Genomic DNA, 25,444 nt, shown 5'->3' on the forward strand with positions numbered 1-25,444 from the left:
TAACCCATGATAAAAATATATATAATAAAGACAGATATTTGGTTGTCAACTCAAAGGTCTATCACATATTAAACCAAAAGACTGAAACTATAAAGATACTAGGGTGTTTATTGGAGTCAAAATCCTAATTACGGTATGTTATCATAAATAAGATAATTGCTCCTTTTTAAAAATATATAATACTTGATTACTAAAATTTAATATATAACAAATCTGAAATGTGAGATTTATTGTGGAGAGACAAACTAGTTTATGATCACTTTTTAGTAGTCTTTGACTTGGTGAAACGAATCTGTTTTTGAGGAAGAAAAATATGAAAATAAAGTCAATGTGATTGATTGTGTGAGATTTTTTTGGAAGAAATATGTTAATATTAAGAATTAAAAAATTATGAAATATTTTTCTTTTTTATCAAAGCCTGGTTTCGATCCAGGGACCTGTGGGTTATGGGCCCACCACGCTTCCGCTGCGCCACTCTGATTTGTTGTAATTGTTGATGCAAAACTTTGATATGATTGTATTTCATCTATTTTTGTTAAGGAATAGTTGATCGCAAGAAATGTTGTTTCAAAAATATATAATACATAACTATTTACATGTTCCATAAGACACTTGAACCTTGAATAAAAAATAAACAAGGCTTCTGCATCAAACTTTTTTGATATAATGCACCAAAAGACTTACGTTATAGAGAGACCTTCGGGCAATTATTGGGGTCAAAGATCCTAATTACGGTGGGTTATCATAAATAAGATAATTGTTTCTTTTTAAAAATGTATAATACTTAATTAATTGCTTTTTGAATAATCAACTGGAAGCTTTAATGTGTAACAAATCTGATTCAAAGAGATACAAGTGTGAGCTTTATCGTGGAAAGGCAAACTAGTTTTATGATATATTTTTTTTGCACTTGGCGAAACGAGTCTATTTTTAAGGAAGACTTCACTAAACTGGCTAATCCAGCATTGCTTATCCTTGTGTTGTGTAGATTGAAACTTGTGATGATGACCACACCCGAGCTTGGACCACGTCATATGGACACAATTTTCATTGGTTACCATGGACCTCGGATAGGATGGACAAAACTAAATTGTAATGGAGCTTGCCAACGAGACACCAACTTGATTGGATGCAACAGACTCAAAGGGTAGATGGATTGAAGGATACACTTGAAATTTTGGAGTGTGCGATGCCCTACAAGCTGAAATGTGGGGCATATACATTGGCATGTATATGGTCTGAAGAGATGGCGTTTTTAATTTCACTGTGTAAAGTGACTCTAAAATACATATTTATTATAATGGTTACTAATAAGCCTGCTTCTATAAATGAGAGTTTGACTATGGTTCTTCTTATCCGTAAGTTCATCTCCTTAAATTGGTATGTGAAAGTCAATAACATTTGACGTGAAGGCAACAAAATCTTTGATTGGCTAGCTAACTGCAATATCATGCTAAATTCTACGAAAATGAATGTGTTGGAGACTTCTCCATTGTGACGAAAAGTCTCATGTTTGCTAAAACATTTGAAACTTACATTGCTAGAAATGTTAGTGAAATATAGTCTATTTTTTCTTTCGCGTTTGCACTTTATTATACCAAGAAAAAAATACAAAATAGTTTTTAAAGTTTATAAACAAAAGTTGTTACATGTAAGATGTAGCATATTTTGATTTGTGGCTTTTTGGTGAATTTTTTATTTTTACCACAATTCGTCTTGTGAAGGTTTTGAAAGAAAAATATGAAAATAAAGTCAATGTAATGTAATTGATCGTGTGAGATTTTTTGAAAGAAATATGTTAATATTAATAATTAAAAAATTATGAAATATTTTTCTTTTTTATCAGAGCCTGGTTTCGATCCAGGGACCTGTGGGTTATGGGCCCACCACGCTTCCGCTGCGCCACTCTGATTTGTTGGAATTGTTGTTGCAAAACTTTCATATGATTGTATTTCATCTATTTTTGTTAAGGAATAGTTATTCCCAAGAATTGTTGTTTCCAAAAATATATAATACATAACTATTTACTTGTTCCATAAGACACTTGAACCTTGAATAAAAATAAACAAGACTTATGCATCAAACTTTTTTGATATAATGCACCAAAAGACTTACGTCATAGATAGACCATAGGACGATTATTGGGGTCAAAGATCCTAATTACATTGGGTTATCTTAAGTAAGATAATTGTTTCGTTTTAAAAATGTATACTAATTAATTAATTACTTTTTGTATAATCAACTGGAAGCTTTAATATATAACAAATCTGATTCAGAGAGATACAAGTGTGAGATTTATTGTGGAGAGGCAAATTGGTTTTATGATATTTTTTTTTGCACTTTTGAACTTGGCAAAACGAATCTATTTTTAAGGAAGACTTCACTAAACCGGCTAATCTAACATGACTTATCCTTGTGTTGTGTATATTGAAACTTGTGACGATGACCACACCCGAGCCTAGACCACGTCATATGGACACAATTTTCATTGGTTACCATGGACCTCAGACAGGAAGAACAAAACTAAATTGTGATGGAGCTTGCCAACGGGACACCAACTTGATTGGATACGACAGACTCAAAGGGTAGATGGATTGCAGGATACACTTGAAAATTTGGAGTTTGTGATGCCCTACAAGCTAAAATATGGGGCATATACATTGGCTTGTATATGGCCCGAAGAGATGGCGTTTCTAATCTTATTGTGAAAAGTGACTGTAAAATACACATTTATTATAATGGTTACTAGTAAGTCTGGTTCTATAAATGAGATTTCGACTATGGTTCTTCTTATTCGTAAGTTCATCTTCTTAAAATGGTATGTCAAAGTTAATAACATTTGGCGTGAAGGCAACAAAAGCTTTGATTGGCTAGTTAAGTACAGTATCACACTAAATTCTATGAAAATGAATGTGTTGAAGACTTCTCTGTTATGCCGAAAAGTCTCATGTTTGCTAAAACATTTTAAACTTACATGGCTAGAAATGTTAGTGAAATGTAGTTTGTTTTTTCTTTCGTAGGGTTTGCATTTTATTATATCAAGAAAAAATACAAAATAGTTTTTGAAGTTTATAAAAAAACAATTGTTACATGTAAGATGTAGCATATTTTGAAGATGGAAATTGTCAGTATAACTTAATATTTTGATTTGTTGATTTTTGGTGAATTTTTTTTTATTTGTACAAGAATTCATCTTGAGAAGGTTTTGAAAGAAATGTTTTTCTATCATGTGCAAATTTGCACATGTTAAGATGTTTAAAATAAAATTTTTATGTTGGTACTTGAACATTTAATATTAAATTTAAACTTTTTGAATAAATAATCGTCGTTTTTCAAGAAAAAGTTACTATTATTAGTTGTTTTAACATGTGCAATGTTGCACATGTTAGACAAACCCTTGAAAGAAAAATATGAAAATAAAGTCAATGCAATGTAATTGATCGTGTGAGATTTTTTGGAAGAAATATGTTAATATTTTAATAATAAAAAGTTATAAAATGTTTTTCTTTTGTATCAGAGCTTGGTTGCGATCCCCGTGAGCTTAATTAAGAGAAATAAGATAATTGTTTATTTTTTAAAAATGTATAATACTTAATTAATTAATTTTTATATAATCAATTGGAAGCTTTAATATTGTCAAGAAAAATCTGGAAGCTTTAATATATAACAAATCTGATTTTGAGAGATAAAAGTGTGATATTTATCATGGAGAGGCAAACTAGTTTTATGATTTTTTTTTTTTTTTTTGCACTTTTGGACTTGGCAAAACGAGTCTATTTTTAAGAAAGCTTCGCTAGACCGGTTAATCCATCATAACTTATCGTTGTGTTATGTAGACTGAAACATGTGACAATGACTACACCCGAGCCTGGACCACGTCATATGGACACAATTTTCATTGGTTACCATCGATCTCGGACGGGATGGACAAAATTGAATTGTGATGGAGCTTGCCAAGGGGACACTAACTTGATTGTACATTCCATAAAAAAAAAAAAAAAAACTTGAGAAATTATATTTGTATAATGACAACTTTTGTGAAAACTTTTCTCTTTCATACTCACGTTATGTTTTTCCTTTATCTCTCTATTACTTTGATTTTCATGTCAATACATACTTTTTCTTTGTAATTCAATGGTTATCACATAAATTGTCAACCGAATGGTTGTTCAAATAACTCATCTCAAAAAACTTTTATACATCCTTCGTAAAAAGAGAAATACTTGAGTGGAAACAACCCCATATCAAAAGTATTTAGACACACTCATATGAATGATAAAATTTAAAGAGAAGTAATTTAGTCACGAGAAAGTCTTTCATGACACAACCCCAAATAAATATTATTTAGGCACATCACATAAAACTAACAAAATTAAATAAAAAGTATTTACTCACATCAATTGATAGGTGGATTCAAGGGTGATGATACAATTAGGTTCCTCACCGGTGGACCACGAGAAAAACACTACTAGATGAAATAGATGGTTTAAATTTATTTAAATTAAAAGTGGAAATATATACAACTATTCACTTTTCTCTAAAAAAAAAAATACAACTATTCACTTTCAATCCTATCCTGAAACGATTTTAGCATATGTTACAATTGGTGTTTCAATTCTTCTTCTATAATCACCCCTCAAATCATCTTAGACTCAAACCATCAAATCTGAAAGTCAAGTTATGAATCCTAAAATTAAATAATTTTTTCTTCTTTTTAAACAAACGACAATTTTCACATTTTCGGTCCAAATCAAAATGTAAAGTAAAAATAATAAATCATCAAATTGAAAGCATTTGCAACCACCCTCAACATTCAATGGTTTAATTTTATGGACATGTTGTTTCCCTCACTTCACACTTCACACCGCAATTGTGATAAGAATCTCTGGCGGAAAGGAAGAAGGCATGTGTCGAAAAAGATATTCCTTGCATATCAGTTTCATTTTTCCTTCTCATTTTGAAGAAGACGAAATTTTTTAATTTTAAAGTTCATAATTTGATTTTAAGATTTTCTTGATTCAGTCCAAATAATTATAGGAAAGAGTCATGTCTGATTGTGAACGAAGAATTACAACACATATATTGTAACATAGGTGGAAACCAATAAGATTGAATGTGAGTAGTTGTATATATTTTTATTTTTAATTGGATAAATCTGAATCATCTATTTAATCTAGTGGTTTTTTTCTCATGATCCACCCAATTGATATATTGTAATTTTACTTTCCGTTAACTTTTTATTGATTTTGTGCGTGCACCTAAATATATTTATTTGGATTGTACTCAATCAAGTGTGCATCATTTATTCACATCATTTAATTGTTTTTTTTTTTTTAAGAATTATTCACACCATTAATATTATTTCTATTTTAATTTTGATCAAGCCTAATTAAATATTACTACGAGTTTGTGTCTATGAAAGAAAGACCTCATGTAAAAACAACTTTTGTACACGTCAACCATCTATATTGTGTGTGCATAGAAAGGACACCTAAAAGCTAAAACCCTCAAAACGACATTCTAAACCCTTTCTAACTTGTTCAACAATCACAAAAAGTAAGAAAATAAAAAAATCAAAATTCAAGATCTGCGTGGTTTTGAATCTCACTCACACTATGAGAAGAGCTTCCTCCGTTTTACTCTACAGAACCCTCGCCGCGGCACGCGACGGCTCCGCCACCTCCATCGCCCTCCCTAACCGTTTTCTGCAATCCACTTTCTACGGCACCACCGCCGGCTCATCTCCATCTCGCCGCCGTTTGTTTTCTTCCGCCATCGCCGTTGCCGCCGGAACATCTCTCGGTGTCACCGGTGCGTTGTTCGCTGCTTCGTCTCTCTCTCAGGAAGTGCTCGCTAAGGAACCTCCTCCGTCTGATGCTTTGCCAAATGAAGTCGTTCTTTACCAGTATGAGGCTTGTCCGTTCTGTAACAAAGTGAAAGGTATAAACGCTGATTTCCATTGTTGATTCGGAATCGTTGATCAGTGGTTTTGGATTTCTCGGAATTGTTTATTTGTTATAATGTTTTTGATTCGGAGTTGTTGAATTGAATTGATATTTATTTAGTTTTTGTCAATTGGAAAAATTAGAAACATATTGATAGGATTTATGTGCATTTTGGTTCTGCTATGACAAAAATTGATTTTACTTCTAAGTGAGTTGAATGTAAAGTGGTTTATGATTTGGTACACTTACGTCAGAGTGACCGAAAGATAAGTGTTAGTGTAAAAATTATGTTTAGACTCAAAAGCTACAGGTATGTTTGGATCCACTTTTGGATGAGCTATAATTGATTTTAGAGTTGTAGAATTGATTTTGACACATTTGGCACCTCTGGAAGAATTGGTTTTGCCTTCAGAATTTATCCCACTTGGAATTAGTAATTGTAGATTCTAATTTTAGAACTGATTTTTACACTCAAATTTTTTGTTCAACTTACTTTTACATGAATGTATACAAACTTACATCACCTTAACTTCAACTCAATTTTGTAGTCAAAATCAACTCTACTCGATAGCAACCAAACATGTCAGTAGTATCAATTTTACACCTCCAAAATCAATTCAGGCTGTTACGAATGTGGAACTAGTGATAACTAGGAAGAGAGATAAAAAGTGTTTTTGTTTTTCTTCTGGGGTGTGTAGTGTAGAATGGTAAGATAAACATGAAAAATGAGAGTTCAATGTGGACTTGGGTGGGGCTTGTTTGGATAAACAACTTGGGTGCAGCTTATAGTACAAGCGCTCACCATGATAAGCACTTATGTATATGCTATAAGCTGTTTTCATAAGTTATTTTGGAGAACTTATGAGGGTAAGCTAAAAAAAGCTCATTAAAAATGTCATAAGCTGTTCTCAAATGTTCTCCAAAACAGTCTCACAAAACTTATGTTAGTAGATAAGATCTAATTAGTCAATCCAAACAGTCCCTTAATATATGTGCTAGAAAGAGAGAATCTCACCGTTGAATAATTAAAGGATTGAAGTTGTTAGGTGGTAGATGGAGGCGGTGGATCATATCGGATGTTAATGATGTTGGTGAACACCTACACTCAAGTACAAACACGGATACCTTACACGACACTAGCACTAACACATAATGAAAGTGATTGAATGTAATTACATTTAGTGGCGTGTCGGTGGATGGCATTGACACGTGCTGGACACCGGATACATTTTCAATTTGAAATGTCAGTCTAGATTTAGGAGCATGAGTGTTCTAAATTATGAAAACTTTGACTTGAAATGATGTTCGATTTATATAATCAAGCCGTGAGGAGTGAGGACGGAGAAGCTATCTGTGTAACTGAAATAGTTGTATGGTTAATATATAGTTTTAAACAATCATTTGGTTAATGTCTTCCAAAATCTGCATGTGCCTTGATTAGTTGTGCTTGTGTTGGAAACCTGGGAATTGGGCTGGCCACTGTAGCAGCCTGCAGGGCCAATTCCAGATCCATAACAACGAGTACTCCCTCTGTCTCATTTTAACTGTTGCATTTCGGTGTTGTGCGATTCTTAAGGAAATGATTAGTTGAGTTGATTTCAATGGTAAAATTAGTGTCATTTACTAAAACACCCTTATTAATTGTAGTTAGTGGAGTAGTTAAGTTGGGTGAAATTCAATAAATAAGGGTATATTAGTGGATAAAAAAATAATGTGGCGTTGGTAATCTAAAGTGACAATTATTTTGAGAAAAAGAGAAAATGCAAAAGTGACAATTAAAATGAGACGGAGGGAGTAAATATAATACTTTTGGTTAATTTTGTCTGTACAAAAGCTAACTGTTTTATAGTATTTTTATTTTGAAATGGAAGAGAAATTTCACCTGGTTTCAGTTCCATTGGAAAATTATTTCTTGCGAATTCCCCCCTCCGCCCCCCATTTTTCAATCTTTTGTTTTTGTTGCTATAGTTTTTTCTTTGGGATTTCACAGCATTTTCTAGCTTCTGTTGCTGAGAGTTTTGTTTGCTTTACCAGCATTTTTGGATTACTATGACATACCATACAAAGTTGTGGAGGTCAATCCGCTTAGCAAGAAAGAAATCAAATGGTCTGAATATAAGAAGGTTCCAATAATAATGATAGATGGCGAGCAGCTAAATGACTCATCAGGTTTTCCACATTCTCCCTTGAAAATTGATTGTGAAGTTTGCTGAATGGACTTGTTCCTACTAAATAAGACTTGCTGTAACTTTTTCACTATTATTGTGTTTTCTTTGGTAGCTATAATTGACAAGCTTGGAGAGAAGATCCTGTCTAAGAAAAAGGCAGATTCAACCTCTGAGGATGAGGTCGACGAAGAGACCAAATGGAGGCGGTATGGTTCTATTTCTCTTGGTCCTGTTGTATCTTTCAATAAAACATGCTTTGATAAATGTAAGAGGGTAATGTGAAGAAATCCTTGTAAGTCTGATTGATTTTCATTTTTCCAATTTGAAGTTGTTTTCACACATTGATTTGAATCATCTATGGCAAAGATGCTGTGTGTGTTGTGCAGAGGAACCTTTCTTTCTTTCTTTCTTCCTTCCTTGGCCTTTTGTTCTCTCTTTCCTTGAATCATGTCCTTTAGGATTGAAAAACTTTATTTGGTGGTACTCAGTGATGATTATGAAATAATTCACTCATCTTTTTAAATATAGAATAGGCATAAAATGTGGTGTACTGTTGTGCTAACAAGCATATTTATCATCGGGCATTTGTTGTGTTAAAACAGTATACAATAAGATACTGCTCTTGTTCTGCATGATCATGTTGATTCTCATCTTTCTTGGTATGATATGACAGTTTGATTTCAGTCATTCTTTATCACACACTACTTGTTAGGAATCTCATGTCTGTGCATTATTGTACTCCCTTTGTACCTTATTAATAGACTCTCTTAACAAATTTCATGGAGATTAAGAAAAGTAGTTGTATCGATAGATTTGTAAAAAATATGTGCTACTTTTACATAAGTATCCCTACATTTAATGACATCATAAGAGAGAAAAAAATAATGTACTTTTCCCAATTGTAAATTAAATAGGGGTATTTTTGTAAAGATATAATTAATGCATATGTAAGTTTGTAAAGGGTCTTATATTGAGGGACACTAATATGCAACAAAGGTCTTAAAATTAGGGATAAAGAGAGTAATTTACTAATTCTGTTTATGGGTAAGATTTCAATCAATTTTTTTTCTTTCTTTCAGTTGTTTACTTTTGAGTTTTGATTCTCGTAATTTGTATTGTTGGTTCACCTGAATCATGGGATGCACTATGTTATATGAAAGGGGGCTCTTGGCAGCTTCAAATTATACATACTTATCATGTTTTTCAACGTAGATTTTTAATTATTTAGTAAGAAATAAATATATTATTTCTCCTTTTCACATCCTTGGCGATATGTTTTTACTATAGCTCTACCCATGAACGCAAATTCGCAGTCACTCCCATTTGTTTAAACAAGAAATGTTAGGGCCCGTTTACTGTGACAACATTTATTATTTTCATTTCCTAAAATTTGTATTAGTTTTACTTTTTAACAAGCAAGTCATTTTCATTGTTTCCGGAAATGCAAGACAATTGTTCCAAAGTAAATGGGCCCTTAGGTGTAGACTATGGAGTGGACATTGCTAATTGTCTACTTGTGTCTGGGCACACCACTGTACTTTTTTAACTAGATGCTAAATTTAGCACCCAATATTTATAGTTTAGAATTGAATTTTCAATAATTTGACACTCGACTTGGATTACAAGAAAGATGAATATTGGCAATTTGAGTTGCTGTAAGCAATTTTTAAACTTGTTACAGGAAACTCGGACAGAAATAACCTGGAGAAATTATTGAGTCCTGATGTTTATATACCACACTAATATTTTATTCTTTTGATGTAGGTGGGTTGATAATCATCTGGTACACGTTCTGTCACCTAATATATACCGAAATACCTCTGAAGCTCTTGAGTCCTTTGACTATATCACGTCCAATGGTAAGTTGCACAAGTCTTTGCTATGGTTTTATACTACCTCCATTTATAGGAGACAATTCATTTTTGAGGTTCATTGAATAACTGATGTATTTGATCTATATTATAGACCATATACATCAATTATCCAATGAACCTAAAAAGTGAATTGTCTCTTATAATAAGGAACAGAGGTATCAGGTAGTAAGTATTTTTGTTGTTGTTTAGTTGAGCGTTTGGTTTTTTATATTTCTTTTCACCAAGTTCTCTGCTATATGAAGTTGATTCTAATATCTCAATAAGCATGCATTGGAACAGTGTCCTTTACAAGAGTCAAGAAATAAACATTATTTCTACTGACGTCATAAAATTCTTTGTTGTTTGGGAACTTTTGGGCATTTTATTGATGGTTAACATTTTCCTATATGTTTTATTATTGCTCAATCTGTATTAGGGCAATTTCTTGGGCAACATTACCACTGCATGGGTTTTTTCCTTCTCTTTTTCCCCCTCATATGCACATACAGATATATGTGGACTTATGTAATTGCTTATTGTTTTTTCTGCTTTCATGCCATGTATATCTACCACCTCACATGCAAATGCTGAATTTATTTCATTTGACTTTTGTTTGAACTTCTTTCTTTGGCCTATATTTTTTCAAATGGGGGTAATGTGTGATAAATGGATAATTTATTCCCTTTTTATTGTTGTTATTTAGGCAATTTTAGCTATATGGAAAAAATTTCGGTGAAGTATGCTGGAGCTGCAGCTATGTATTTTGTGTCCAAGAAGCTAAAGAAGAAATATAACATTACCGATGAGCGTGCTGCTCTCTATGAGGCAGCAGAAACATGGGTAGATGCTCTGAATGGCCGTGAGTTCCTTGGTATGTGTTCCCCTTTTGGTTAAGAAGACTATTATATATGCAAGAGCATGCACACTTCTGAAACTGAAGCTTGAGATAATTTAAAATGCTTTGATATTTTTATTTTCCCTTTTGTTGATTTTTTCCAAGCAAATCAGTATCAAACAAATTATGGGTTGATGTATCCTTTGCATGTCAAAATTTTGGTCTTGAAGTTTCCATTTGTATTACCTAATTAGTTTTGATTTTGGAATGATGGGAACTTTATAATATTTGCACTGCACCCATTCATTTGATTTATTTAAACCTTAAAAGAGTATTCATAATTAAGAACGCGCACCTAAACCATTCAAAATAAGTACTTTTCAGGTCTATTTGTGAGGTCAGCTATAAAAAAAGTTTCAGATGTTTCTTCAGTTTACTACAATTTTCTTAGTGTTATTGTAATAAATAATCATTTTGCATTCTTTGGACATGATATAATGATTACTTTGTTGTCTTTTCAGGAGGGTCTAAGCCTAACTTCGCCGATCTGGCTGTCTTTGGAGTTCTAAGACCCATACGCTATTTGAGGTCTGGTAAGGATATGGTGGACCACACACGTATTGGTGAGTGGTACACAAGAATGGAGAGCGTTGTGGGAGAGCCATCCAGGATTAAAGCCTAAAACTAGGATATTATTGAGTCCAAACTCCATCGATATATTTTTTGCATCAATCTTATTCTACACTCTTTGGGTTTTGCCTTCAGTTGTTGGAAGGAAACACATTTTGGTTTCTAAGTTAACAACCTATTTGGCTATTTAGAAAGATACTACCATGCGGTGGTTATGGGGGTTAAATATAGGCGAAGTTTAGCTGATCAATTGATTCTTTACAAAAATGTTTTAATACATGTTGCAGCTACTCCTATTGTAAAGATTAAAGAGATCTTTGAGCTGTAACCAAGAATAAAGGCAATATCTGCGTGCCTGTGATGTTTAAAACACTGGCTTTGATCAAATTAATACACACATAAGCACTTGTTTGAGTTAAATATGGAGTGTTGTTGTTGATCTCAATGATCAGTGAGATGCAAGTAAATCTTGAATAAGATGTAAATATGCTTTGAAGTTGAACCTTGGCTTCTCCCACACTTATGTTATAAATGCGCAAATCAAGACTATACAAACTGACCATAAAATCAAACTTGTCACAACTTCCCATTCACTATTTTTGAATTCCTTTCTAGCCTCGTCTTTATTCACTTGTCTTCACAAATGACGCTGAAAATAGCGAAATTGGTTTTTCTTGTAGTCTCACCCAATGCCACTATTTATACTCCCAATGCCTTGAGAGAAATTGATACCAACAGAGAATATATCTTTGTCAAAGGTTTATGATTCATTTATGATGTTATATAAAAGGGCATAAACCATTATAACATATCAAATAATTTTAGATTTTTGAAAAATTTACATGAATGATTTATATATGATATACACATACAATTCAATGGTCAAATTTAAAAAATATGTATCAAGTAAAACGATATTGAGCGGTGTAACATTATATCAAAAAGAAGAAGAATGTTGCTAAAAAAATTGTCACAAATTAATTGTACAAATATCTCTGTCTTTAACAAAATTAAGGTTCGTGGGAGGCAAGTGCAGCCACACATCCCCATGTAATGATCAGTGAGGTAAAGAGGAAAGTGTGCAATTTTATTTGTTTAAGGGTCATGCTAACCGATGTCTCTGGGACACCGTTTATGTTTTTTTTTTTTGGTTACAATAGCTAAAAATTACAGAAAAAAGAAAGCAGGACAAAAGAAAATTAAGTTCTCAGAAAACAGGTTCCCGAAGCATCAATTTTAAGCATGCCGATGAGATCAAGAGGAGGGGACTGGTGTTCCAAGAAGGGTGCAGTTGATGTGGCTCCGATCTTGGCTAAGAAGTCTGCGCCGCGGTTTCCTTCTCTAAGAGTGTGAAAGATCCTGAAGTTGTGGGAAGCTATTATATCATTGATATCTTGAATTATCACTGCATAGGCATGGAATTTAGATACCTCGCCTGAAACAAGATTGACTGAAATCTGAGAGTCTGAGAAGCACACTAATTCCTCAATTGCCATGCAGAATCCTTCAAGGATGGTTGTGAACTCCGCTTGTATAATGCATGTTGAGCCGTGAATGAGCCCGGAGAACCCCTTCAGGAATAGCCCCGCGCTGTTGCGTATTAAGCCTCCATAACCAGCACGAGTTGGTGTGCCAAGACAGCTGCCGTCGACATTGAGGATGTGGCAATTAAAATTTCTGCTTTTCCATGAAATCCATCGATCTGAACCAGCAGCAATGACAACAGTTTGAAAACCTTTTTTGATGGCTTCGGCTGAGTTATAGATGCTGACTTTCAAATGCGTGAGGGACCATACATCGTTGTTGAAGCACATGTTGTTTCGGTGCAACCAACTCCACCAAAGAGAAGCCAGGAAGATGGTTGAGCGGTTGTTGTATGCGTTGCTTTTTATCCAACCTTTTGCGCAGTTGGTATTGAAAAAATTCGAGTCGGTGAAATTAAGCTTTTGCCAGATGACTTTTGAAAATTTGCAGTCCCGAATACAGTGTATAAACGATTCATCTTCTTCTCCGCATCTACCACAGGTTGCAGACTCAACTATGTTCCTATGATGAAGCACAGTTAGTGTTGGCACCGCGTCATGCATTGCCAGCCAAAGCAGAAATTTGTACTTCTCTGGTACCTGTAATTTCCAAATCCAAGACCAAGAAAATCCGGTGTTAAGAGTGTTTTGTGAATCCGTGATGGAGAGAAGCCAAGAGTAACCACTTTTTGTAGAGTAAACACCGTTCTTGTTATGATTCCAAATAAACGCATCATCAACGGTTGAATTGAAGCTAGCTTGATAGTTGTTTACAGTATCAACTATTGATTGTGGAAGGGAAGTGTAGAGGGATTGGGTGTGGTGACTATTGGAGCTTATGACATCCTTAACCGTTAGGTGAATGACATGAATATCAATAACCGGAATCAAAGACCCAAGGAGTCCATGGTGGCACCAATTGCTGAACCAAAAGGAGGATGAACCCGAGCCTGGCCGCCAAGCATAACCATTTTTGAGAATATCCTTAGCACGAATGATAGCTGCCCAAGAAGGTGAACTGTTACCGGAAGCTTTCGCTTGAAGGACATTAGGCCCTGTTGAATATTTAGCAGAAAGAAGATGCACCCATAACTTATTAGTGGCTTGTACCATATTCCAAACCAGCTTCCCAATAAGACAAGTGTTGGCGTTTCGAGCTGTTCTAATACACAAACCACCATACTGTTTTGGAGTCGTAATTTTCTTCCAACTTACCAAGTGAATACCCTTGTTACTAGAACCATGCCAAATAAAATTACGAGTTGTTTGATCAATGGAATCACAAATGTTTTGCGGAAGCCAATTAATTTGCATGTAGTAGGAAGGGATGGAAGATAGTACCGAAGTTGCTAGAGCAAGTCGACCTGTTCTGTTTAGAAGGCGGTTCTTCCAAGAAGCCAACTTGGTTTGCATTTTTTCAATGATGAAATGGAAATCACTTCTTTTAGGGCGTCCCTTAAGCATAGGGAAACCCAGGTACTTGCCAAGAGAAGTTGTGCTGCGAATGCCAGATATAGATGTAAGGTTGTTGATCTTTGCTTGCGGTGTCCCTGAAGAATAAAAAGCTCTAGACTTGGAAATATTAATCTTCAAACCTGATGCCCTGCTAAATCTATCAAACAAATCAGTGATGAAATGAAATTGGGAATTTTTTTGCCTTAGTGAAAAGAAGCACATCATCTGCAAACAGAAGGTGAGACATCTGGGGTCCTCCATTAGTGATGTGAATAGGTTCCCAACTTCCTTGGCTTACAGCATTATTTATAGCGATAGAAAGCTTCTCCATGCAAAGAATGAAAAGATAAGGAGAGAGCGGGTCACCTTGTCTGAGACCATGGGTGGGCTTGAAAGGGGGCATTTTGTTACCGTTCCATAAAATAGAAAAAGTGGAGGAGGTGACACAGTGCATGATGAGTTTGATGGTGATGTCTGGAAAACCAAAATCGTGAAGGTAAGACTTAAGGAAATCCCATCTGACATTATCAAACGCTTTCTTCAAGTCTAGCTTGAAAGCGACACCGTTTATGTTTAAGAAAGCAAACAATAAAAGTTTTAAATTAAAAATAACACTTTTTAGACTTTTGAGGAATTGAATGCTCAACTTCTAATACAATAATACTATATTTATTTCCTTAACTGATATCCCCGTAACACTTGTTAACATTTTCCTTTGTTTAATGATCGATCATCTCACCGTTGACGTCTTGTGTAACGTCTCGATATTTTATACATGTAATTTTAAATAAATATTTTTATATGTCATTTAGTTGTTCAACAATTTATTTTATGTGTGAAAAATTTAAGAAAATCATAACAATTCCCTACTTCGGTTAAATTTTAGAATTTGACTCCATCTATTTCATTTTTATTAAGCAATTAACTGCCGAAGGGCATTTTAGTAAATTACTACTGTGACACAGCCAATGCATATCTGTCAACAACAACTCTCATTGAGTTTTTTCCTACTATGCCAAAGTTGATTATACCCATTAGATTAAATGAAAAATATATTGTTATCTTACTCACTTAACACTAGATTATATTTATTTATTTCACATGTCATTTATAAACGGTGTACTCTCTTCGTTGGTTAAGATGTACTCTCTTCGTTGGTTGAAAGCTAAAAATGTGTGCTTCTTTTTGATTATCATTTATGGTGGCAGCATCCCCTTGTTTGTTTAGGGATAGGCTGAGGTTTTTTATCACTGCTTTTTTAATTTCGGACAGGTTGTTTTATTGTTGTAAACTTTGTTTTGCTTCTTAATGCACTCTTTGTGCTAGAGAAGACTTTTAGTTGTTAATATATATCTTATTTTGACTTGTTAAAAAAAATAAAAAATTGATGTGATAAAAATATGATAATTATATCTTGCGTAATTTCTTTTTATTCTAGTTCTCTATTGATGTATTTTTATTTGTGATTTATTTTTTGTTTACATGAAATAGTCTTCTATTTCTATGTTGACATGGTCATGCATATAGTACACGTTATGTTGTAGCCTAATCGCCCAATTAAATATGTTGCACATTGAGAGAAACAATAGATAACAAACTTATGTTCACCCATGTTCTTTTATCGTGAGTATAATGCTAGTTATTAGAGATTTTAGTTGCCATATTCCTCCCTTTATATGCCACTTTGTTGCCTTAAATTGTGGAGTCAAAGAGATAGTTATTTGGCTCCTAAAAACAAGCACACATTAGCTGCATATTCCAATTATCTCACAATCAGTTCCACGAGTCACTCTTCTCTAACTCTTGGCATCCGTTTAACTTTCACGTAGAAAAACTTTCTCAAGTTACACAATTATCACCCCAATCCCATATTACATAATTAACCGTTTACCATTTTCCTTTCATGCTCCAATTTTGGGAATCACGGCAGCTTCTTTTGCGTTCTCATCATATTATGTTAAGCATCTTATCACCTTGCCTTGTTTTGTTCAACGAAAAATCAAGTATAAACTTAACGGAGCAAAGATCGACGTGCCTTGATTTAGAGTTGTTCTACTAGGAAGAAAAGCGTCAATGGTAAGGGCTTTTTCCCATATGTCTATATTAAGTACTAGGGATATGTTATGAATTATAAGTAGAAATTCTTGTTTTTGAAAAGAAAAACAATTAAAATATTTCTTTACGTGGTAAAATTTATTCTTTTATAAAACTGATTATTTTAATTAAGTTTTATATGGTATGTGTTTATGAGGATTTGATCTGAAATAATATATCTCATTTTATTTCATTATGCTTTATATGTTTGTGATGTTAGATAAAGAAATGTTAGATTTTTGATAAATTAGAGAAAGAAAATAATGTTACAGTAGTCAAAATTATTCTTAAATAAATTATTAAGAAAAGGATATGAATATGTATGGCCTCTGGGATATAGTTGCTAATGTGGTTCGATTTGACGATTTTTTTACTCAATTTTATTGTGTTCGTTGATTGTGGTGTCTTCTCTCCCTATTTGTGGTTACAGATAATCAGAAGCTCTATATTCAATTAATCAGAAGCTCAAGCGGAGATCATAGCCCGAAAACTTTGAATGACTTAGAGAAAAGACAGTTGAAGAGGTCACCTCTGATCTGATTTTCAGTTTCTCTATATTCAATTAATTTCGAACTTTTAAAATTATCATGCCATTAGTGTTCAGATTATTATGCAAACCTTATTTCTTATTAATTTTTTGCTTGTGATATCTATTGTAGGGTGTGGCTGGTGATAGTATCAACGGTGTAAATCAGCACTCGTAAAGGTTTGTGTGTAGATGAATGTGTATATTTAGATATATAGCTTTTGAATACAAAACTAAAGCTGCAAATTTACAACAAGTATGGCATCTGCAAAATGCTAGCATGTGCAGTAAACTGATTTAATATTGTTAAATAATGTGTTGGAGCGGCTAAAATATGAACGAGATGATATCGATGAAAATTCGGTCACTGGTTTTTGGCTCTCTCTGTGCCCATCCTTTGGGAAATACGAGTTAATGTTGCTCATATGTTTTCGTCACAGGTTTTGAACAAGCTTACTAGGTTATTTGGACCAGCTATATTTGAAGCTTAAAATTTGATGGATTTGTTCTTAGGAATTGACATTAACACAGTGATATAACCTCAAAACTCACTTTGGCAATAAATAACTCTCAGGTATTTCTCATGGATTTGACTCTTCTTAATTTCACTTCATGTTCATTATAAAGTATTTAACTTTCTTTATCTAAATTCTGCACTTGTGGGTGACAACATGAAATAGTCATCAACATAATGTCAGTTATTCAGCCAAACATGCTGAAATAATTGATGCTCAGTATAAACAACTAAAGTTATATTAGTGCATAATTGCATCTAATTCTTTAAAATGTTTTGATGAAATATTCTTTCATAATGTTGACTCAATTTCTATGTCATTTTTAGAGGCTCATATAAAGAGTCTTATGGTGACTTCAACCAACGTAATTATCGCTACAACAAGTTAATAGAGAAGAAATCACATCTAACAAAACCAACGAGAAAAAACTGAACTGAGACATGAAATTTAAAAAGCTTCCAAATTATACTATTCAAATAAATCTGTCTGGGCTGAATTGCCAAGTTAAACCATTCAAATAAAATTGTCTACATTTGTAAAAAAAAAAAAAAACAAAAAATATGTCTAGTAAGAAATGCCAAATTAAAACATTTAAATAAATTTGTAAATGTTGAGGTGCCGAATTAACCCAAGGTCGTGTCGTGTAATACAATCATTGGTTGACTACTAAATTCCTCCTTTTTTGCAGAACCATCCACCATTTGACAATTAAATTCTTTTTTTCTTCCACATCCTTCCTGCGTTCACATGCTTTTTCGGTGATTTTTTCCGTCTTTGTATTGTAATTAATAGTGCACACATTACAATGGTAGATTAAATATAGCAACTGTTCCACAACTTATATAACCAAATCATGTTGTGTATCCTAATAAAAAAAGTTAACCACAAAAAGTAATAAACCTTAAAGCTGTAAGCCAGAAAAATATAATTTATTATGAATTATAAATTTGTTTGAAGTAGACATAAAAAATATTTAGAAGTGCTTACCTACACAATCATAGTAATTTTTTCTGCCACATTCTTTCATCCAGGCTGCAATCCAGACTCCGCAGTCGTTACTGGAAATCAAAAATAGAAATGAAAAGACTAGTAGTAGATTTATTCACCATAATGTAAGAAGACTAAGTGAATGAAACTTACAATCCATATCTCTGACTTATGAGTCCTCTGGAGATAATGTGCTTCTATAACTTGATTCCGCAATCATAAAATGAATCATCTATAAACATTTCCTCCAAAAATAACGATTGCATAGTAATGTTAACTTTAGTATTTGTTAGAAAAAAGAAGGGAAAATTGAAAAATAATTTGTTATAAATACCAATCTCAAGACATCTCTCTGTCTAAGCAACTTTCTTTCATCAGTTGATGCTGAATCCAACACATACATCTTTCTTTCACTAAAATCAACAACCATGAGATACCAATGCACACCTCGATCATTCATAGGAATGAAATTCTGCAAAAGTTGTAAAAACAAACTTTTATGAAATTAATATACTTAATTATGTAAAAAAACTAGCTGAATGAAAATGGTATAACATGCATACTATAGTATTGAGTAAATCTCATAAATCACACATTTCGAACGTATTATATTCTTCTCATGAAGTCATTATGATAAAACTCTCTTACAACCTTAGCACTGTGCATCCAATCAAGTGCATATTGCTTTCATGTGAAACAAAAAAAGTTTCATGTAAATGAAATAAAAGACTAAATAAATTTTGTAATTATAGTAAAATAAAACATAAAATATTTAGAGTATGTACTATAAACTTTGTTGGTAGGTACCACAGAGATGTTTCGTAATATCTTTCTTGGTGTGTTAGTTTACAACACACTAAATTAATGATCTATATGGTAACCAGAAAACCAATAATACATGTTATGCTCTATTAAAGTTAACTAAATATTAAATACCATTATGCAAATTATAAATGACCTTCTGGTCAACCGGACAATCAGGCATTCGAGTCTTGCGGGTTTTTTCGATATCCCACGACCCCAAGTTCACTTTTTGCCAGTATTTCCTCCCTGTGTAACACATGTTGACAATGAAAATAAATAGTTGTATGAATTTTATTAAATTAAATTACATACCTTAATAAAATTACATACAACTATTTATTTTCATCGTCAACATTGTTACTGACACTTACACAGGGAGGAAATACTGCCAAAAAGTGAACTTGGGGTCGTGGGATATCGAAAAACCCTCAAGACTCCGATGTACGATTGTCCGATTGACCAGGAGATCAGTTATAAATTGCATAATGGTATTTTATATTTAGTTAACTTAAATGGAGCATGGAGTACCTACCAACAAAGTTTGGGGTACATAATCTACATATTTTATGTTTCATTTTACTATAATTACAAAATTTGTTAAGTCTTTTATTTCACGAGAAAAATAGAGTACGTTCGAAAGTGTGATTTATGAGATGTACTAAATACTATAGTATGCTTGCTATACCATTTTCAACTAGTTTCTTACATAATTAAGTACATTAGTTTCATAAAAGTTTTTTTTACCTAACTTTTGCAAATTTTCATTCCTATGAATTATCAAGATGTGCATTGGTATTTCGTGGTTCTCGATTTTAGTGAAAGAAATATGTATGTGTTGGATTCAACACCATGTGATGAAAGAAAGTCTCTTAGAAAGAGAGATGTCTTGAGATTGATATTTATAACTCATTATTGTTCAATTTTCTCTTCTCTTTACCTAACAAATACTAAAGTTAACATTGCTATATATACAATCACTATTTTTGGAGAAAATGTTTACAGAGGATTCATTTTATGATTGCGGAATCAAGTTAGAGAAGAACATTATCTCTAGAGGACTCATAAGTCAGAGATATGGATTGTAAGTTTCATTCACTTAGTCTTCTTACATTATGGTGAATAAATCTACTACTAGTCTTTTCATTTCCATTAACGACTGCGGAGTCTGGGTTGTAGCCTGGATGAAAGAATGTGGAAGAAAAAATGATTATGACTGTGTAGAAGTAAGCCCCTTCTGAATATTTTCTGTCTACTTCAAACAAATTTATAATTCATTATAAATTATATTTTTCTGACTTGCAGCTTTAAAAAAATCACTGGAAAAAACATGTGAACACCGGAAGGATGTGGAAGAAAAATAAAAGGATTCAATTGTCAAATGGTAGATGGATCTGCAAAAAAGGAGGATTTTATTTGTCAATCAATGATTGTATTACATGACTTTGGTTTAATTCGGCACTTCAACATTTATAAATTTATTTGAATGTTTTAATTTGGAATTTCAGTTTAGACAATTTTTTTATTTTTAACAAAATGTACACAATTTTATTTGAATGGTTTTACTTGGCAATTCAGCCTAGACAAATTTATTATTTGAAGATTTAATTTGTAAGCTTTTTTAAATTCACTCAGTTTAGTTTTTTTTTTTGGTTTTGTTAGATATGATTTCATCTATACTGACTTGTTGGTTGAAGTCACCACAAGGCTCTTTATACGATTCTCTAAAAATGACTAGAAATTGAGTCAACATTTTATTTGTGCAAGAAAAATATAATTGAAGTGTGTAGTGCAATCTAATCTCATAATTAGATGCAGTTATGCACTAATATTTTCTTGACGAAAAATGCAAGATGCGTATAATTGTTGAGAGCTATATTTTAGATTTTATAATTTTAGGTTAGCAAAATGATAAGACAAAATTATTATTTTTTAACTGAAAAACATCTTCATGAGAAAACAAAAGGGAAACAAACAACATGAGCAAGGTTTGACTGAGTTGGAACAGCCCCTAACCAAGTTCTACACTAATTATTTAAGTCATCTACTCATGCACTGATGATCAATATTTTATCCAAAATGACATACATGTTATAGAGAACATATGTAACATCCCATAATTAATGGACTAAAAATAACTAGACTCTTGAAAGTTAAACTAGTAATTTAAAAAGCTTAAAATTCATCTTAAATTAGTGTTAGAAAAATTAGACAAGTTCATGATAAATTATTATTATTATTATTACTAGCGTCCATCTGTCCGTTTTTTCTACTGTAGTAATTAACATGTTTATATATATTTATTTTTCTACGTTTCTTCGTTTATACTACACCCTACCAACATTTTACTAAGCTATAATAAGCTATAAATTAACATCAATGACCAGAACCAAACAAGAACATCAATTAATTAAAAACATGAAGAGGAAAGAGAGATCAAGGATATATCTAAATGAAAAACATTTTCAAAGTTACCTTTTTTTGTATCTAATACTTTCCAATACCATTGAAAACTCTAAAGATTTGCATTTTTTTCCCTCTATTTTTTTTTTTGAAGATTTGCATTTTCAACGTGGCTTTGTTTCCATATTGTTTCCACTGTCAAGCTTGCTTATACTACTACTTCGCTCTTTCATGCCAATTTCCACTACATGAGTGACATTTGTTCTCATGCTTGAGTCTCCTGGTTCGTTCTCATGCTTGAGTCTCCTGGTTCATTCTCATATGCTTGAGTTTCCTGGTTCATGTATGTACAGTGAGCGCACCCTTATCCACCACACTAATCTATTTCTCTTTCTCTCTACCCGTTTCTTTTCTGTTTTCAATCCCCTGATAGTCTACCATGTAATGCGCACCCTTAACTATTTAAACATTTAACCATGGTCCTTAACTATGGTTCAAGGACCATGGTTAAATTGTTTTTCTCGAGGGAGCAGCATTACATGGTGGACTCTCAGTGAGATTGAAAACAGAAAAGAAACGGGTAGGGAGGGAGATTAGTGTGGTAGATAAGGGTGCATTCACTACACATACATGAACCGGCGAGACTCAAGCATGAAAACAAATGACGCTCACGCAATGGAAATTGGCATCACCGTTGCCCTCGAAAATTCTGTTTTTTTTTTCTTTTTCTTATGAATTATTTTTTGTGTTGAAATTTTATTGATTTATTCAATCCAGTTTTCATTATGATTAATCAAATTTTGTCATGTCTAAACTTTTTTTTTTATTTTGTGGCTTTTTGGTATTTTTCAATGCAAATATGGTTAGTGTTATAGGTTTTACAGTTTAATGTTCTCTGTCGGTATCCAGGGGCTATATACTCTTAGTGATTTGGTTGAAGGGCATGGGGAACAATGAAGGTAATGATAAGTTTCTCTTTAATTTCACTGTTATATGAGAGTAATTGATGTTAAGTTTTTATGTCTGATTTACTTTTTTTTATTGTGGTTTGGAAATCACAATTACAACTACCACACACGGTTACATAATTTCTTTTCTCAATTGCAGTTTACAATCACATAAACCGGAAAATCAAATATGAAATTTGATGGTAATTTTTGATCTGTTTATTTGCTTCAAAGTTTCTAACTTCTTCTTACAAACTTTTTATTATTGTTTTTTCCCTTATATGCATTTGAACTCCTTAGGAACAAATTATATTACCATCATGAATGTGCTTTTTTGGTTAATCCTCTATGTGCAACAGTTAGAGTATATATATGCAAGTTATGCTTTGAAGAGTTCTTATGTTAATTTTATTTTTTTAATAATGACAGTGTTCTTTTATATCCACAGGGGCTCTCTACCTCTTGCAAGAGTTGATTGATGGTCCTGATATTCTTCCTAACATTCTGTGTTGTTTTAAAGTATGTTCTATATCCTGATTTTGTATTTTTCATAAATATGTATGTGATTTTCTATTTTCTAATTATATTTATTGTATGTGTTACATCTATTTTTTTTTCTATTGGTATTTGTTCAATGTGAAAATGGGGTGGAGAAAGAGAGATAGAGGCCACCCTCCAATGGTGGCCTAAATACATATCCTAACCGAAGTCAAACAAAATGATGGAAGAAGAGAAATGTTGTGCCAATGGAAGGGGTGGAGAGGTTTGAATACTATTGTTAAACTCTACTCTTATTATGTATGTTTCAACCACCATTTTTATTTTCCTCTTTTTTTTTGTGGACATTGATTGAGAGTGTGGTGTCAATTGAGATGATGAACACATCTTACACTTTGACGATGAACTCTATATTTAACAATTTTGATTTCTGTATTGAAGAGTGCTAGGTTTCTTGAAAATATGGAAATATGGAAATAAAGCCATATGGAAATATGGAAATAAGGCATTAGATAGATCAAAGTACCAAGAGAAGGTGCAAACAATATGGAAATAAAGCCACATTGAAAATGCAAATCATCAAAAAAATAGAGGAAAAAAAATGCAAATCTTTAGAGCTTTCCCTGGTATCGGAAGTATTAGATACAAAAAGGTAACTTTGAAAATGTTTTTCATTCAGATATATCGTCACCATATCGTTGGTCTCTCCTTCCTCTTCACGTTTTTAAATAATTGATGTTCTTTGTTTGGTTCTGATCATTGATGTTAGTTTAGAGCTTAGTAAAATGTTGGTAGGGTGTAGTATAAATGAAGAAACATAGAAAAATAAATATATAAGCATATTAATTAGCGCAGTAAAAAAAGAGGATAGATATCGGTGCCTGTCTGGACTCTACTACTAAATAATTTTAAATTTTCACATGAAAAATAATATTTTTTATCCCACGATAAGTGATCGGTTGACTCCTTTAAAAAAGTGATTGTTTGACTATTCTATACAAATTAAAAAATATATAACAAAAAAATAAAATTTTAACCCCTTTCAGTCAAAAAAAACTTCTATTAAATTATTTCATATATCTTTTATCTTTTATTTATTTATTAAAGTTAACCCGAAGGTTAATTGTTGCCCTAATTTTAACCTAAATTTACAGCTTGTTTTTACTGTATTACCCCTGTTTAAAATATCAAATTGCAGAAATCTCATTTTTTTTAAATTGTTTAATTAAGAGATAAACTTTAAAAATCGTTCCTCCTATTCCTCCTATTTTCTAAACCGAGTGAATTTTGCTTTATTTTGTTTTACTCATCCTGACTACTTTCTTTTACTAAACCGACTCCATCCTATAACAATTTCCTCACTCCAAATCATCAAAACTCTTTTATTTGTCTTGCAGTTTTTATCCTATTTCTTGACCTATGGCTGGAAGAAACATAGAAACTCTCCTCTCCTATCACTGCCTGACTGGTAAACACTTCAACACATATTCATAAATATGTAATTATTTTTTTGTTGCGGTTTTTTTTTTGTTGTTGCTGTTTATACATAACGAAAATTTCACTTTCGTTCGTTGACAGGTCCTCTCTTGAAAAACCCAGTTTCAGAATATGATAAAGCAATCAACAAGCTACAAATGAAATACAGAACATACATCGTCGAGTATGACTTCGAAACTGTGAGTATGCTTTCCTTTTCGTTGTAGTATCAGAATGTTATATAATTGTCTTCCTAATTTAAAACGTCCATATGCCTATTGCAACCAATTTTTTTTCATCGATATAAACGGAAATTTTTAAATAGTTACTAATTTTTTTCATGCTTATCAACATGTCAATCGTTAGTAAACAGAATCTCCTATTATTTTCCGTGATACAGAAGAACCTGAAGATGTGTGTGCGGGTTGCTCACATTTGGTTAATTCCAGAGAAGAAAGTTCCAACTAACATCATTTTCATGAACATGTTGCTGGTTGATGCAAAGGTTTGTACAATTTTTCAAAGTTATTTTTTAAATTAACCAGTTACAAGCATATATATCACAACACCAGTTACAATTTTTTTTCATCGATATAAACGGAAATTTTTAAATAGTTACTAATTTCTTTCATGCTTATCAACATGTCAATCGTTAGTAAACAGAATCTCCTATTATTTTCCGTGATACAGAAGAACCTGAATATGTGTGTGCGGGTTGATGCAAAGGTTTGTACAATTTTTCAAAGTTATTTTTTAAATTAACCAGTTACAAGCATATATATCACAAC

General features: G+C 32.5%; 1 protein-coding gene, 2 long non-coding RNA genes and 1 other non-coding gene across 4 annotated transcripts; 3 read left to right on the forward strand and 1 right to left on the reverse strand.

The window, feature by feature from the left end:
• Window positions 1–1,840: 1,840 nt before the first annotated feature.
• On the reverse strand, window positions 1,841–1,912 carry TRNAM-CAU (transfer RNA methionine (anticodon CAU)). Its single transcript has one exon. It is a non-coding gene; the product is annotated as a tRNA-Met (tRNA).
• Window positions 1,913–5,482: 3,570 nt separating this feature from the next.
• Window positions 5,483–11,853, forward strand: LOC11433214 (prostaglandin E synthase 2). The gene is made up of 6 exons (XM_003619775.4): window positions 5,483–5,940; window positions 7,980–8,114; window positions 8,226–8,319; window positions 9,878–9,972; window positions 10,670–10,837; window positions 11,323–11,853. Exons 1-6 carry the CDS (start codon window positions 5,616–5,618, stop codon window positions 11,481–11,483), a joined length of 978 nt encoding a protein of 325 aa, XP_003619823.2. The 5' UTR covers window positions 5,483–5,615; the 3' UTR covers window positions 11,484–11,853.
• Window positions 11,854–16,030: 4,177 nt separating this feature from the next.
• Window positions 16,031–20,852, forward strand: LOC120576142 (uncharacterized). The gene is made up of 5 exons (XR_005642239.1): window positions 16,031–16,485; window positions 16,934–17,027; window positions 17,163–17,209; window positions 17,470–17,603; window positions 20,638–20,852. It is a non-coding gene; the product is annotated as an uncharacterized lncRNA (long non-coding RNA).
• Window positions 20,853–23,295: 2,443 nt separating this feature from the next.
• On the forward strand, window positions 23,296–25,159 carry LOC11411622 (uncharacterized). The gene is made up of 4 exons (XR_003013032.2): window positions 23,296–23,832; window positions 24,578–24,648; window positions 24,759–24,856; window positions 25,057–25,159. It is a non-coding gene; the product is annotated as an uncharacterized lncRNA (long non-coding RNA).
• The last annotated feature ends 285 nt before the right edge of the window (window positions 25,160–25,444 follow it).

Source organism: Medicago truncatula, chromosome 6, assembly GCF_003473485.1.
Source record: "Medicago truncatula cultivar Jemalong A17 chromosome 6, MtrunA17r5.0-ANR, whole genome shotgun sequence".
NCBI classification, from domain to species: domain Eukaryota; kingdom Viridiplantae; phylum Streptophyta; class Magnoliopsida; order Fabales; family Fabaceae; genus Medicago; species Medicago truncatula.

Bases quoted from the DNA above. Each gene is read 5' to 3' on its own strand.
- LOC11433214 (XM_003619775.4), top strand. From the start codon at position 5,616: ATGAGAAGAGCTTCCTCCGTTTTACTCTACAGAACCCTCGCCGCGGCA. The intron at 8,115-8,225 runs GTTTTCCACATT...TTTCTTTGGTAG, and splicing joins GCAGCTAAATGACTCATCAG to CTATAATTGACAAGCTTGGA. The intron at 10,838-11,322 runs GTATGTGTTCCC...TTGTCTTTTCAG, and splicing joins GAATGGCCGTGAGTTCCTTG to GAGGGTCTAAGCCTAACTTC.